Here is a 15,924-nt window from a genome sequence, read left to right as displayed (position 1 = left end):
AGTGTCGTATTGGATAAGTTCCATCAGCACAGAAGCCCATAATCGTTCATCTTATTTCATACATTAAGCAGAGTGCTTCTCAGGTGCACATCACCTCTAATATACTTTTAAAACGGAGCAAAGTCCAAAGATGGAACTGAGATGGGAGTTTAAACTTAACGCACGCACAAGCCATTTCACAGACTTTCTGAATGAGGACGGAGACATCCACTGCAGATGCAAAGTGAGTATACTGTGGGTCTGGTCACAGAGTTTATGTTTTAAACAGGAAACGGAAACTAGCTCTGAAGCTCTTATTCTGAGTGGGCGGGGCTGACTTTACCCCGTAGTTACTGAATGTGATATCTTATGTTTACACTTCCCTTTAACAGAAATACCAGAACAATTTATTTTACAAAGAAACTAATTTAATGCAAATTTATCAAATGAATACAACAGCGGCGCTCTGTGGTGCAAATTCAGAATTCAGCAAAAAAAAAAAAGTTATTTAAACAATGCACTGCCCACTGAAAATTATTTCACGCTGAAACGGAACAAAGTATTATAATTTTATAATAAATACCGGATTAATTTTATTTTAAGCAAAGCCGGCACGTTTTTCGTAACTGACATCGCTTCTACGGCGTAATCCTCCTTTTTTTAAAAAAAAAAGCTGAACGCATCAAGCTAATTACGTTACTAGAACTAATATATTGCCCCTTCAGTACGTATTAAAACGTAAATACAGTATACAGTAGGCTATGAAAGCAGATCCTTACGTTTTCCTGCAAGCGCATATGTAACAACAGCGATTGAAACACGTCGCCCGTCGCGGTGTGGAAATGCTAGAACATCAGATCTTTACAAAAAAAATACATTTTTTTTAATTCCAGAGCGGCAGATCAGGGGGTTGTGACTTCAGTGCGATATCGAGGGGTGAGAGCGGAGAGGTAGCGTGGCCGAGCGGTCTAAGGCGCTGGATTAAGGCTCCAGTCTCTTCGGGGGCGTGGGTTCGAATCCCACCGCTGCCAGACACAGCTTTTTGGTACCCCTGCCCGCCTTGCGCTGCGCCCCACCAAGCGCTTTCCGCGGCTACTGCCAGCAGCGCCTCCTGCTGGCTCCAGACGGCATGGCAGGGAGAGAGAGAAAGGCGGCCGCACGGCGAGCCAGCGAGAGCGCCCTCTGCTGTCCGGAGCACGACAGTGCCCCCCCCCCCCCTCCCCCCTCCCCCCTCCCCCGCTGTCTCACGGCATTGTGGGAAGGGACCCTGACCAGCTCCTCCCCACGTGTCTGGGAAGCTGCAACATGGCCGCGGCCTGAGCTCGCAGGCGCCGCAGAGGAAACATACCGGGCTGGATTACAGGGGACACCCGACGTGAGCTGCCTGCCTGAAGGGAGATAACTCGCCGGGGGACTGTCTGTGTCCGTGCAGGTGAGGCGGCGCCGGCGGCTAGCTCCGGACCGTCCGGTCTGTTTGAGCGACGGACGGAAGAACCGTAGCACTTTTTGTCCATCGTGGCCTTTTTAAAAATAATAAAAGGCATTTAATCTCTTCCGTGGCACGACAGAAGGCCAGAGGCGTCAGGGGGGAAACGTTTTGGTCTTGTGCGCGAAACCCGTTGCCCTGCTGCGCCGTCTCACGGAACGAGAATGACCCGGCTGTCGAATTATTGGAGTTGCCGAGATAACTTTATGTCTCATAAACACTTGAACGTGACATGGACGGGAGGGTAGAAGGATCACTCGCCTCCGTGCGTGTTGTTGTGCACAGGGCTCGCTAGCTGTGATAGCTGTCTGGGTGTGAATTGCGACCCGTTGCATCATGTTTAAGAGCCCAGCGCCGGAGGACGCGAGTGGGCATGCGCTGTCTGTGGTCCAGTGTGTTGTGACTCGGCGAATCTGGCTTGGCACCGTAAAGTCATTCGTGAACGGGTGTGTGCGGGTCTCAAGTTCAGGGCGATACCTCAGCGTTGTGGGTATTATGTGCATTAACTGTCTTGCGAAAGACAGGGTGCTAAATTTGACCTGTCCAGCAAACCCGGCTCTAAAGCAAGGTGTGTTCCCAAATGTTAGGTGTGCTCAGTGAGACAACAGAGGCAGGTGTTGTCCCACTGCGGGACAGGGGGACAGTGGTTTGTGTGCTGCAGTGATGGGCTCTCTCTTCCCCAGGTGTGGGCACTGAGCCAGCCCCCTCCACCCCTCCAGAGCACAGCTGCCAGTCCTGCCCCTCGCCATGGCCAGTGAGGATGACGACCCCATCGTACAAGAGGTAGGCGCCCCACAGCTCTCCGCAGGCCCGGTGCAGCACCGTAACACAGCTCACTGGCCACCCTAATCCAGTGGGATCAGGGAGCTGTCTCCACCTGTAGGTTTGGGGTGTAATGTAACCGAGCACAGACTCAGGATGAAACCCTCCCAAGCCTGGACACAGCGATGACGGCATGATGCAGCTGTTTTAGCTATAAGAACAGGAGGAGAGCTGCTGACTAGGGCCCATCTTGGCTATTGCATTGCTAGTCTTATTGTGTTCCTAAGAGCTGGAGCTAGTAGCTTATTTCTCCAAGGATCCTCTTCCTCAGTTCCCTGAATGATCCCAGGGAATCTGCTCAACAGCATGACTCTGACTTTCTTCCAGACCCCCACAGTACATGAAGAAGAGCCCTGCGATATCTGTGCTAAATGCACCCTCTCTGTTTCCACTCATGCCTGTGGGATCTCGTATGGCTGCGGGTCCTGATGTAGTCCTCTGGGGTGGCTTTGTCAGTGCCTTCCAGAATTTCACATGCTTAATACTCCCAAGAACTGGTGAAGTTTCCAGTTAAAATGCTGTGCAAGCCGAAGCTTTGAAATTAAGAAAATCACGGCGGGTATAAGGATTGGAAGGGATGCCGGACACAGATCAGAAGTGTAGTGTTTTGTGACGCGTGTATGGTGTTATTGTTCTGTGCTGTGTGACTGAAGATCAGAGTGTACTCTGTGCCTGCTGGTTTCAGCCCAGTCTGCCCTGTTTGTTTCCTCAGATTGATGTTTACCTGGCCAAAAGCCTTGCTGACAAGCTCTACTTATTCCAGGTAAGCAAGACCATGGAAACGAACCAGCTGAAGTAACTCATCTTGTTATAAGCACATACAGTCGATTAACAGACTAGACACATCCGTGTAAACTTTATTTTAACTTGACCTAGTTTGCAGAACACTCACAAGTAGTCAGTGTTTCTTGTCAGATATTTTCAAGTTAAGAATGTTGTGTCATAGGCTGTAGAAGTCTAACTGGTTAAGGTTTTCAGTAAGCTTCAATGTCTCTTGTGGAGCTGCTGTGAATTTCCAGGCTGAGGCCTAGGCAGGGGTTTTCTCTGTGCGTTAGTTCACAGAGTTCAAGGCACAGCCGTGCTGATTCAGCAGAGGCGAGTGGGCCACAGGTGATCCATTTCCTGACTGTTGCGTTTATTTTCCATCAGTATCCGGTGCGCCCTGCTACAATGACCTACGATGACGTTGCTCATTTATCTGCAAAAATCAAGCCCAAACAGCAGAAGGTGAGAAGGAATCGTAGCTTGTTAAATTGCTGGTTCCTGAATAAAGGCTGTAAGCTGTGGTCATGGAAGACTGGTTTTGTAGCAGCTAGCCGTTGCCAGACGGGTAGTCATGGGGAGATGCACACCGAGTCGTTTTGTAGTCGGTGACAGTCACAACCGTGTCTCACCTGCGCAGGTGGAGCTGGTGATGGCGATGGACACTCTCAGCCCCAACTACTGCCGCAGCAAAGGGGAGCAGATCGCCCTGAACGTGGACGGCACCACCTCCGAGGACTCCAACACCTACTCCACGTAAGGCCCGGTCCTGACCCAGAGGAGCCGGGTCCATGTGGCCACGTGTGTAGTCTTGTGTGCCAGGCTCTGTGGTCTCCAGGCTGCAGACAGAGAGGGGCTCGCAGGGTTGTAGTCAGTCCCCTGGGTTTACAAGGTTGTTCGAGTGCCTGTGACTGAGCTGGGTTTTGCGAGTGGAGGCAGTGTTGCTATGTGTGTGTGTGTGTAAGATTGTACTGGTGGCTGAATACAGCACTTCTTCTCTCCCCCTGTGTCTTGCAATGCCTGTGCAGGAAGCTCATGGACAGGCAGACGTTCTCCTCCATCCAGGCCACTAACGGCACCTCCCGCTACGCTGCAGCTGTCTTCCACAGAGGTGAGGGCGGAGAGCGAGCTCTCGCACAGCAGGCCAGAGGAGAGAGCCGGCCTGGTCTGCGCCCACCTGCCCCCAGGGCTCCCGGTCCTCGGACCCTAGAGGCTTTTGGGAAGTGTTGTGCTTTCTGATGATGTAGAGCAGGTGTAAGTCGGCCTGGTGAGGAGTGCTTTAAGGAAACAGCCTGTCGTCTTTTCGCATTGCTGCCTTCTTAAAATGTCATTGCTTACACGTGCTCACGCCCCAGTCCCCTTGGAAAACTGCTCTCCAGGCTGTGGTGCAGACTGATCCAGGGAATGTCGGTGGCAGTCCAAAGCATGATGTGTCCCTGCCCCTCAGAGACTAGTTTCCACAGCAGGCGTGGCTGACCTGTGGGAACTGCCTGACGGGTTTGTCGTCCTGGTTTCAGGGGAGCTGCACCTAACACCCCTTCACGGGATCCTTCAGCTGCGCCCCAGCTTCTCCTACCTGGACAAGGCCGACAGCAAGCACCGCGAGAGAGAGGCGGCCAACGAAGGTGTGGGCTTGGGGTCTGCGCCGGCGCCGAGTCTCTGCTGGGGCGACGCCTCCTGATTCAGACCGACTCGCGGTGCCTGAGCTCTGGGACTGCATGCGTGTCTTCCTGGAGTACTTAGAATAGCGGTGCTGCTTTTATCCACTAATTAATGAACAGTGGAGGAAAAGGAATGAATCAGCAAGGGAGCTGAAGTGGGATAGGGCTGTTATCGGTGGAGTGACTGGCAGTGAGGTCTCCTGGGCACAGTGAGCTGATGCCATCTGTCTTCACAGGCGGAGACTCGTCCCAGGATGAAGCCGAGGAGGATATCAAGCAGATTACGGTGAGACTTTGATATCGGTCCTGTTCTATGACACATGAAGCAAGAGTTATCTGTCAGAGAAGAGCGGACTTGGGGTCAGAGCAAATGGAGCCACACAGAAGAGCAGGAGTCCCTGTGATTTCTTTGTGATGACAGTGGGTGTATGTGTGTGGGTCTCTGGCAGGTCCGGTTCTCCCGGCCCGAGTCCGAGCAGGCCCGCCAGCGTCGCATTCAGTCCTACGAGTTCCTGCAGAAGAAGCAGGCCGAGGAGCCCTGGGTGCATCTGCACTACTACGGCCTGAAGGTGAGGGCAGGGAGGCGGCGTGGGGGGAGGGTGGGATGAGGGAGGGAGGTGTGGAGCGGGGCGGCGCTGGGACGGGGGAACGGCACAGGAAGGAAAGCTGGGAAAGGAGAGGACGCGGGGGTTGAGGCTGGAGGGTCTCGGGGAGATAAAACAACAGAGAGAGAGAGAGTCCAGCAACAGCCCCTCACTGTGGCCTGTGTCCCACTACAGGACGGGCGTTCGGAACACGAGAGGCAGTACCTGTTCTGCCAGTGCATGGGCACGACGGAGAACACCGAGCTGGTGAAGACGCCCAGGTGGGTGGAGCCGCGCCGCTGGTGCCTGTCTGAAGGGTGGGGCAGTGGCCATGGGCGCGCTATTCCTTCTGCAGCCGAAGTCGAGGCCCAGGAAGGGCTTGTCAGGAAGTGTCTAGACGGAGGGTGGAGTCTCCCTAGTGATGCACTTTCACCTTCGTGCTGCTGCACCCTCGGTGCCGGCTGGTATTCCTGGGGTTTTTCCTGGTTAGCGTTGGGGATATTGGCTGTCGGAGCCGTTGGAATTAAGCCGAAGCATAATTCTGATGCGTCTGTGTCTCCCCTTCTCTCCCAGTGAGTACCTGGCCATGCTCATGCCCCCAGCTGTGGAAGCAGAAGTGTGAGTACAGCAACGCCCTCTCTGCGTTTCCCTGCTTGTGTTCCAGCGGTGCTGCCGCTGGGAGCGCTCGGTAACAGGCCGGGCAGTGTTGGCAAGTGATCCTGCGGGCGGAGTGGGAAGGGTGGGATTCTGCCCGGCGGCTGCCTGATTGCTGCCTCTCCCTCTGTCCCGGGGTGCAGGGCGCAGCCGGTCACTCCCAGCAACGTGCTGTCCATGGCCCAGCTGAGGACCCTGCCGCTGGTGGAGCAGGTGAAGACTCTCATGAAGAATGGTGAGGAAACGTCTTGGCGCAGTTTGACTGAAGCCACAGCGGCGTTTAGTTTGGTCTTTAGTGTGGTTTAGTTGTCACTCGAAGGCAGACTTCACCCCGATGAAATAGCACTTTTTTTTTTCTTAGCAGCTCTACTATGAGCGGGTTGGTTTGTGTGTTGCCCTCACGGCAGGTCAGAGGAATCACGTCCCTAATCTGCGTTTTGTTGTGCTCCCTGCAGTGAAGGTCATGCCCTTTGCTAACCTGATGGGGCTGTTGACCCCTGGCACAGACTCCACCGCAGTGCTGCGCTGTGTCCAGCAGGTGGCAATGTTGGTCCAGGGAAACTGGGTTGTGAAGAGGTGAGCTCAGCACAAGCTGTCCTGATAATACTCCTTTTTAATCCTTCACTTGGCATGACTCTGCGGCAGTGCGCGGCGTGCTGCCTCCTGGTGGTGGGTCTGTGTGTGTAATGGCGTGCCCTGTCTGTGCCCGCAGCGACGTGTTATACCCCAAGGACACCTGCAGCCCCCACAGCGGTGTGCCGGCGGATGTGTTGTGCCGCGGCCGGGACTTTGTGGTGAGTAATGGGATTCCCAGTGAAAAGTCTTTACCTGTCCCGTACACACCGGGGACCCGGACTCCCAAACCAGCAGCTAGAGCAGCCTGCAACTCCCAGCTGGCAGCCCCACTGGAGCTCAGCAGGTGTGATCCTGGCCAGTACCTGGAGGGGAGACTCCTGGGAGAGCTGAGGCTGCTGCTGGGAGATGTGTTAGTGGGACCAGTTGGGGGCGCTCACCCTGTGGTCTATGTGGGTCCTAGTGCCCCAGTATAGTGAGGGGGCCACTCTACTGTAAAAGGGCGTCCCGTGTATTTGTGTGGAAAATGCCTCGGTTCGTGTGATCCCTGTTCCTTTATTTCCCCTTGCCTCGCAGCTGTGGAAGTTCACGCAGGAGCGCTGTGTGGTGCGGAAGGAGATTGCGGCCGTTGTGAAGGTGCGTGACGCCGGAGACGAATCCTGAATTTGCCTTTTGATCAGAATAGGAGCGTTAGTACTTCACTGATATTTTTGCGGAGGGCTGTTGTTAAGCTGCTTGGACCGTAATGTATTTAAATAGGTATTAGCGTGAACTCTGTCGTGTACAAGATGTTATGCATTGGGAAATGGTCCCTCTACTTGCTAATGGATAATATTTCTCCTTAAGGGAGCATGGTTATGCTACACAACTCTTGCATTCCCTGTCTTAGTGCTGTACTGCCTGCAGGGCTGTAGGACAACTGCCCAGAAGGGGACAGCAAAGAGCTACATTAGTCCAATAGCTTGGGACAGGGGAGTGTAGTGGATTTTAAATAACCTCAAGGGGAAGAAGACAAACAGCTTGTTGCTCATGCTGACAACCTGGAATTCATGTGTTTAGAGTAAAGCAACACCACAGGGTGAAATTAAAGCATGCACTGCTTCCTGATTTCCTATATTTGCAGCCATCTTTGATTTATTGTGGTACCTTGCAATAGGTTTTTAGAAATTGAATCTGCGGCACATGTCTTGAACATGTCGTGGGGGTTTTGCCTGTGAGCCTGTGAGTTTCGTCCGGCTGCCCCTGTTTTGTCGGGGTGCCAGTTGGCAGCAGGCTGTTGGCGGAAGAGCTGCCCGGCCGTGCCCGGAGCCGGTGCCAGGCAGCGTGTGCTGTGCCCTGACTCCGGCTCCCTCCCCTCTCAGCTGCCCCCGGAGGACGTGAAGGACTTCCTGGAGCAGATGGCTGTGGCGCGTGTGAACCGCGGCTGGGAGTTCCTGCTGCCCAGTGACACCGAGTTCGTCAGGAAGCACCCCGACGTGGCTCAGCGGCAGCACATGCTCTGGCTGGGCATCCAGGCCAAGTGAGTCCCGCCATTCGATCGGCCGCATCGGCCAGACCCGGTCAGCGGGTCATCCCAGCTCGGGTATCGCAGGCCGCTGTCCAGCGGGTTCTGTACATCTGTTCAGCCCTCCAGCTTGGCAAGAGCACAGCGCTGCTCCGCATGTGCAAGTCAGCCAGTCCTGAGTCCAGTTAGTTCATTAAAGACTCAAGTGGAAGCAGAGCCAGGAGCCTTCCGATCCTCTGGAATATTGTGCCTCTTATAAGGATTTTAAAATGAGTTATCGTGGCCTGGATGTGCCGCTGGGGTCAGTGAAAGGTTAAACGCGTGAAAGATTATCCAGACCCGGCGTCTTTCTCTGTGTTGGACAGGTTGGAGAAGGTTTTCCAGCTCCCGAAGGAAAGCATGATGCCAAAGAAGCCAGATTCCCAGCCAGGTGAGACCCAGCTGTAGTGCTGTCTCTGCATGGAAAGTACCTGTGTAGCATATCAGCGTCTTGACTTGCTTTGTCCTGAAAGCACGTGTGGCGTTCACATGTGTGCAATGAGCACAGCTGCACTCCCTGGGTCTTTTCAGTTCGATTCAGAGCTACAGTGCGAACAGGACATGGGAGAAAGACCAGCTCTGTCTCTGAATACCTTTCCATGGCTGGCATGTGGTCGTCGGAGAGGAGCTTGGCGTGGACGGGCGGTGTGTGTGTGTTGCGGTGCTGACGCTGTGTGTGTGTGTGTGTGTGTGTTGCGGTGCTGACGCTGTGTGTGTGTGTGTGTTGCGGTGCTGACGCTGTGTGTGTGTGTGTGTTGCAGTGCTGACGCTGTGCGTGTGTGTGGCAGGAGTGTTGCTGACGCTGTGCGTGTGTGTGTTGCGGTGCTGACGCTGTGTGTGTGTGTGTGTGTGTGTGTGTTGCGGTGCTGACGCTGTGTGTGTGTGTGGCAGGAGTGTTGCTGACGCTGTGTGTGTGTGTGTGTTGCGGTGCTGACGCTGTGTGTGTGTGTGGCAGGAGTGTTGCTGACGCTGTGTGTGTGTGTGGCAGGAGTGTTGCTGACGCTGTGCGTGTGTGTGGCAGGAGCGGTGCTACTGAGCGGGGAGCAGCGGGTGCGCGCGGCGAGGGAGCGGGCGCAGGAGTGCCAGCCGGCTCTGGAGCGGGAGCTGGAGCGCCAGCGCGCCGCCGGGGCCGTGCGCGTCAAGGAGGAGCCGCTGAGCGACGGCGAGGAGCCCATGGACACCTCCCTGCCGGCCGCGCTCAACAACGGCACGCCCAACGGCCTGCCGCACCCGGACGAGGGCCCGCGGGACTCGGCGAACGGGCCCGGCCCGTCCCGGGAGCTCAGGGACTTTGTGAGCGCGACCTTCCGCAAGCACTTTGTCCTGACCCTCAGCGAGCTGAAGCGCCTCTTCAACCTGCACCTGGCCAGCCTGCCCCCCGGGCACAGCCTGTTCGCGGGCATCTCGGACCGCCTGCTGCAGGACGCCATCCTCCACAGCCGCTGCCGGCAGATCCAGGTGCCTGTGAGTACTCCGGGCCTTCTGCCAGCTAAGCCCTCCTGCTCCTGCATGATCAGGCGCAGCAACGGCAGAAAGATGGAGTGTGTGAGCGGCTGTCACTGTGCCGGGCGGAGAGCAGCTGAACCTGAATTCAAACCCAGGAGAGCGGACATGAGCTCTCATTGAGGCCAGTCGACAAGAGCTTGTGTCCGATAGCAGTTTCTGACTACCTGGGCAATGCCCTTAGAGATGGTAGTCTGATCCAGTCCCAGGGCTTGGCAGTGCTTTGAGATGCCCATTCATGGCGCAATTGCTTGCAGCATTTTTTTTTACGTCTCCCTCAGCCAGCAAGCAGAAGCTTGAAAGCACAGAAGCAGCTCTGTGTGCAGAGCTGGGAACAGTACCTGACCTGTGGCACCTGGCTCTGACTGGCCTTCTCGGCTTGCCTGGGCAGACACGGCTCAGGGGTTTCTCAGGGGGGGCTGGCGGGGGTGATCGGGAGAGCTGGTAGATGAGGACGTGTACTCTTCGAGTCTGAGGGACAGAGCCTGACAGTCTCTTTGTGGCCACTGGGAGTCGTTTTGTATCAAAGATGAAAAAGTGGGCTGGTTAAAGTTTAACAAACAAACGGCAGGGTGTGTATCGGCATTCCTCTGAGCACTCGAGTCTTAAAGTGCTCAGGACACACAGGCGATTGTGTGGCCCTGAAGATGAAGGCAGACTTGGGAGCTTTCCTGGCCTCCTGACTCAATTCGTCAGTGTGCGGTGCAGACATTAAAACTGGGATAGCACATGAACAACAGCGTTCCCTTCTTAACCAGACTGCTCTCTTAGTTGTGTGTCAAGGGGTGGGTTGAGCCGTAGAACAGCAGAAACGGACTGCTGGTGACATCATGGGGTGTAGGCGTCTCGTGCACAGTGTGGTGTGTCTGTGGAATTTGTTTTGTGTACGTCGAAGGATTGGAATGCATTCAGCTCCTCTGCTCTGTACGTTCAGCTGTGACCATCCTGACATTCTTAAAGGAGAACTGGGAAGCACTGGAATTCCAGGCCTACGTGTACATGTACAGAACCTGACAGCGCAGTGGTCAGTCATGGCTTCTTGAACGGCAGTCGATTCTTTAAGTAAAGCGACATTATGTGATTAGTTATTTATGCAGTGCTGTGTGTTTAGGTTAATGGTTTTACAAAGGTCTTACAAAATAAAAAAACTGGGCAAGTGTTGTGAATATGTAGGGTTTGCACAACTATATCTAATTGCTACAATAAAGCCGGGGAGAACAAAGAACCTTTTACTGCAGAGCAGCCGGTCATCATCTAATCTCTGAGCATGCAAACTACTTTTCAAGACTGTCCTGCTGAGGAAAAAAAAAAACTAACAGTTTAATCCTTTTAGTACCAGGCTATAGGATTTGCAGTGCAGAAGGTTTGGAGAAATGTGGTCTTATATAATGTATTAGACCCTGAAGGCCCTCCTTCTTATGGCAGTGCTACCAGCCCAAGGTCTTGGTGCGTTTACAGGACTGCAGCTATATTTTTTGTGAACAGAGGTTTTATTTTTTCCCCCTGCAAACATGCAATTCAAGAAAAAAAATGTATCCCAGCCCCCAGAATGTGCAGTCAAGGACTCCAAAATATACTCACAAGGCTGCAGCAGCAGCCCCTGCAATAAGGACTAGACTGTGCCAAGAGCAGCACCCCCCTGTTTCTACAGTCTCCCCCACTGGCACCATAGACCCAGACAGGAGAGAACCCCATAGAAGCGATATCCAGACAGGTCAGGATTGCCCATCACTTACCTGCAGTCAGGTGAGAGCAGGGCTCTCCCAGTGCCAGAGACATTTGCTGAAAGGTGACAGAAGGGGCCAGTTAAATCCAGTGGTTTCGGTGTTCAAGATAAATAATATTCCATTTTATTATTATATGTTATTTTCATGTGTGGAATTATAACGTGGATTCTTTAACGTTTAATGGAGAAATCTGCATGTGATGTTAGCCACTGATAAGTGTAACACAGTCTGTGGGAACCTAACCCCCAGTTTTCAATATATTCAAGTATTTACCAGCCATGGTTTTGTCAGCTGCAGTGGTTTTTGCACGGCCTGTTGGGGAAATATGTGTTTTTCACCATAGCACATATCAAACCCAGTGTGCTTCTTAAGTCTTCTTTATAAATGTCTTTGGTTTTACAGCAGTGAGGCTTGAATTATCCGTTAACTCCAGAGGAGCAAGCAAGTCATTGGCACCTTGTTTCTGTATTGATGGATGCATTTCTAATGCTTTGACTTGAATTGTGAATATTATAAAGAAATGTTTTATGGAAAGAGCTGCACCTTTGGCTCCAGTTAGCAGGAAGCCACTCTGCCTGTGTTGCAGTCTCTCCTGTCCCTCCGCACTCAGTGGCTCCTCTCTCTTCAGTTCCCCCCTCAGAGCTCCGCGGCGGCAGATGAGCAGAAGGTGTTTGCGGTGTGGGAGATGGGGGACTCCTTCGACAAGGTGAGAGGGGGGGGTGGGCTGTACTGACCCAGCTGGGGTGGGGGTGAGCTCATCATGTCGGTTTCATTCTGTAACCGCTGGTGACTGAGCTCTTATAGTGTCAGAAAGGTAACAAGCGAGAAGAGGCCTTTCCAGCCATCTAGCCCATTCGTTAGTAGCTAATTGATCCAAGAATCTCCTCTGGCCTTTAAGAGGGATTCTGATTGAGAGGCGCCGAGTTGTAGTCGCACAGATGGGAGCTTCGCACCACTGGCTCCTCCGTCAAGCACAGGCACCACATGTCTGTCCCCCCGATCCCTCTCGCCCTGAGCAGGATTACCAGTGCAGCAGCCCGCCGTCAGTGGTGCAGAAAGCCAGGGTGTTGGCTACACCGGCATGGCTGAGTGGCTTGTTTGTGAGCTCCCCCCCACACACTTTGGGTGGAGAAGCGCCTCCTGCTGTTCTCTGTTTTAAATGCTCCGAGTTTAGCTTGGGCAGCCCCAGCACCGGGGCAGGCGAGCTTCCCTCGTTCGCCCCTTCCACGAAACGTTCTCGGCCGAGGTGTGTGCCCGCTCCGCGTGGGCTCTTGACCCGTGGAGCCACTCTGGCGCCTCTGAACGCCCCCGATTGAGCTGATGCCCATGCTGCTCCCTCTCCCTCTCCCCCAGCACCGGCAGCTCCTGCTGGAGCTCTTCTCCAAGAACTTCCGCGTGCGGAGGAGCGCCATCCAGACGCGGCTGGCCCAGGAGCTCGGGGACGGCGTCACCAAGGCGGACATCGACAGGCTGCTCAAGGTGACCTCCGGCTTTCAAACCGCCCCGTCTCCCCATCTCTCCCCGCCGAGGGGCAGCTCCAGCCCACGCTGCGCGCCTGCTTGTGGTAAAAAGTGCATGTGCACATAGGGAAAACCTGAATCCACACGCATTCCTTTTGGATCGACTTGGGGAAATCTATGTAAAAGAGTTGGGTTTAACAAAACAGTGCATTGTTCTGATGCCTGCTGCTGCTGTGTCATCGGAGGAAGGAAACCTTCCCTACGCAGATACCAGCACACTGGACAAACCTGCGCTCTCGTCTCGCGATGCCAACGGCCCCTGTCCTTTTCTGTGTGGGGAAAAGGGACACGGGGTGTTTTGCAGGACCTGTGTCTTTCACATTCAGTTGTGCATGATGAGCCCCTTCAGTCACGACAAATATTTGAAGCCCTGGAGCTCCTCCTCCAGCTCGGTCATCGCTGTGCTTACAGAGGTGTGCTTGGAGCTGCCCCGGACACGCCATACCGGGTAAGCGAGGCTGCTGACTGACGGCTGTGTGTTGTGTTGTGTCCTTGCAGGAGTGCTGCATGAGCCATGGAGGGATGTGGTACCTAAAGGGCACAGTGCCGTCCTGACAGCAGAGCCCAGAGGGGTGGGGGGGAGGGTCCATCGGCCAGTCGCCTTCTCCGCAGCTTGGTGGGAGGATCTCACTGGGACACACGGACCAATCGCTGCCCTTCGACCCACAGCCTGCAGGGCGGCAGCTGGGGGAGCCTTGCGCCGGTCATCCGCTCAGATCATTTCCATTGTTGATGTGTTGAGTTCCTGGTGCGGGCGTGCACCGCGCAAAGCAGGACCGCCGAGGCCCGGGCGGACCTTTGCCGTTGAGGGCGGTGGGCGTCGTTGGCGAAGAGCGCCGGGCGGTTGGAACTGTGGCAGTATCAACGGTTTATAACGGGTTTTTTTTTGTTTTGGAGGAGGGCAGGGGGAGGTTTTTGTTTTGCGCTATAACGTTTGACTTTTTCTAGTTTTTTTTTTTCTAAATGAAAGAAGTGAATAAAGTAGAGCCCATGAAAGAGAAGCCATGCGTAGACCACCTGGGGTAGGGCCTTCGGGGAGACTCGGAGAGGCCAGAGTTGGGGTGATGGTGTGTTACAGGAACGTCGTCCAAGTAGTGATCTGGGGTTTCGTGATGAGCCAGCTGGTTGGTACCTAAGCTGTTAATTATTGCTAATTTTGAACTGAAAGTGAGAAAAGTCGGTCTTCCTTCTGAGAACGTTATGCATCTCCTTGGCTGTGAGCCCACGCGGGCTGGATTTTGGTTTCGCTTAGCCAGAGAGTACTGTAAGTCAGCCTGTCAGCTAACTGGGGATCGTTATTGCTCATTGGTTAATCACATCTCCCTACAGGCTGGAAATGCCAAAACAAAATCCAATGTTTAAAAAAAAAAAATTCAACCACTCAGAGGACTACCGCAAAGCCTGGAAAGATATAGGGGGATTTTATTTTTTCATTGCTTTTTTTTGTTTTAGTAGTATTTATATAATCGCATCCCCCTCTTGTAGAAATTTGAGATTTATGTTTAAAGCGAGGTTCTTAAAAGCTGCTATCGTAGGAGCTGTTCACGGCCTGAACAGGTGGCCGGACGCCGCGCTCGGTCCATTCGGGCTGAGGTTACAGTCACGGCCTGAAGGTGGCGCCGTGGAGCAGGCGATCCGAATATGGTTTCCGCTTGTCCCTGGGGACAGTGTTGTTCCAGCCTGGCCCTTTCCACTGACATGAAATCCGTTGTTGAGAGGCAGGAGCCACACTCCCGGGACAAGAGACCAGAGGGCAGTCATCCGTAGTTTTCCCAGACTTTTCGCTCAGGGGCAGGGCAGACTCCTCCGCTCGGGGAATCTCCGGGGGTTTTCCAGTCGCTGGTTCTGTTCGAGCCCGCGCCACCTCGTTTGGGTAACGAGGGCGTGCTTGACGTGATTTAACCCGTTGTGTGCCTCCGAGCTCTGCAGGGCTGCATCCTCTGAACCTCCGACGTTCTCCGAATCACACACAGGTGCATCTCTCGGAATCGCGGCACGTGTGCCTTGCCGGGGAGACGCTGGAAAATAACGTTATATCGCCAGGAGTAGGATCAAGGCAAGAAAAAAAGGAGGTGGCCCAAGAGCTGCTGGGTGAGAAGTTGCCTTCACCCCTCAGTGTGAAAAGAGAGACAGAGGTTTCCTCTCTCGGCTCAGTCATCTCCTACAGCTGGTCCTGAAACTGCAGTCTTGGCGTGGGCTCTGCACACTGACTCTTGAGCACAGCGGTGTAGCGGTGAGATGAGTGCTGATCTGTAGGAACACCAGGTTTGGACACACCTGTTACTGTGGACATTTCTTATTGTATGTTTTTACAAGAGTTTTTTTGTGGAATCTGACATTTGATTTTTTTTTATCAGCTCTGATTAACTCTGTTATGTCTTAATTCCCAGGTGACATTACTTTTTCGTGAACCATTTTAGGATTCATTTCTGCAGTTTCATTGCAGGGAAAAAAATCGTTATCGACTTAAAAAAAACACTTTGTCAGTTTGTCAGATAGCGTACGCAACACTCACAAGCTTACGTTTTTGTATGCAAGGTCTGTAGAGTGTCCTGTAATAAAACTCTTACTGTACTATATGCAGTTGCATTTGGGCCTCAAAGAGTGGCTGTTCCAGGCTCACATGTCTTCAAATAAAACACCTGTTAACAGAAAGAGCTGCTTGGGTGTGCACTTCTTCAGTGATGCTTTATTAAATAAACCCGTGAAGTACCGCAGTATTTTAATAGTTGACATGGATTTCTATCGCTTAATGCTTAACTCCAGGAAGGTGAACGGGGATGCAGAGATGAGCTCCTGGGAAGTCTGCATGGTTTCTATGGCAGAAAGTAGAAAAAAACTGCAGGTACCGATGTTTTAAAGTGTGGAGGAGGCCCATGTTTTTTTAGTCTAATTATTGATAGCAGAAACAAATTTGAAGAGGCATTTCTAGCTTGGCTTTTATGATCTTTTATGACCAATGAATTGACCGTAATGTTTTAATCTCCACTGGATAGGTGGGAAGCATCAAACTGTAGGGATGCTTTTAAGGTAACAGCAGTTATAGGGGGTGGTTCTGTTTGTTAAAATGCTCCAAAAACAAGTTCTCTAACTTTTAATTTTGTTTGGTT

At 53.2% G+C, this 15,924-nt stretch overlaps 1 protein-coding gene and 1 non-coding gene across 2 annotated transcripts; both read left to right on the top strand.

Moving 5' to 3' along the window:
- Nucleotides 1-928: 928 nt before the first annotated feature.
- On the top strand, nt 929-1,010 carry trnal-aag (transfer RNA leucine (anticodon AAG)). Its single transcript has one exon. It is a non-coding gene; the product is annotated as a tRNA-Leu (tRNA).
- A 247-nt stretch (nt 1,011-1,257) lies between these two features.
- polr3e (polymerase (RNA) III (DNA directed) polypeptide E) lies at nt 1,258-15,469 on the top strand. Its single transcript, XM_088936706.1, has 21 exons — nt 1,258-1,411; nt 2,149-2,248; nt 3,000-3,050; nt 3,437-3,514; nt 3,690-3,805; nt 4,078-4,160; nt 4,567-4,674; nt 4,947-4,996; nt 5,160-5,279; nt 5,490-5,575; nt 5,868-5,912; nt 6,092-6,183; nt 6,404-6,524; nt 6,661-6,742; nt 7,098-7,157; nt 7,883-8,040; nt 8,391-8,455; nt 9,086-9,528; nt 11,923-12,000; nt 12,648-12,773; nt 13,313-15,469. The coding sequence occupies exons 2-21, from the start codon at nt 2,213-2,215 to the stop codon at nt 13,367-13,369; spliced, it is 2,055 nt and encodes a 684-aa protein (XP_088792832.1). The 5' UTR covers nt 1,258-1,411; nt 2,149-2,212; the 3' UTR covers nt 13,370-15,469.
- The last annotated feature ends 455 nt before the right edge of the window (nt 15,470-15,924 follow it).

This window comes from Atractosteus spatula, chromosome 18, assembly GCF_055471065.1.
Source record: "Atractosteus spatula isolate fAtrSpa1 chromosome 18, fAtrSpa1.hap1, whole genome shotgun sequence".
NCBI classification, from domain to species: Eukaryota; Metazoa; Chordata; class Actinopteri; order Semionotiformes; family Lepisosteidae; genus Atractosteus; species Atractosteus spatula.
This window is presented reverse-complemented; position numbering and strand designations above follow the sequence as displayed.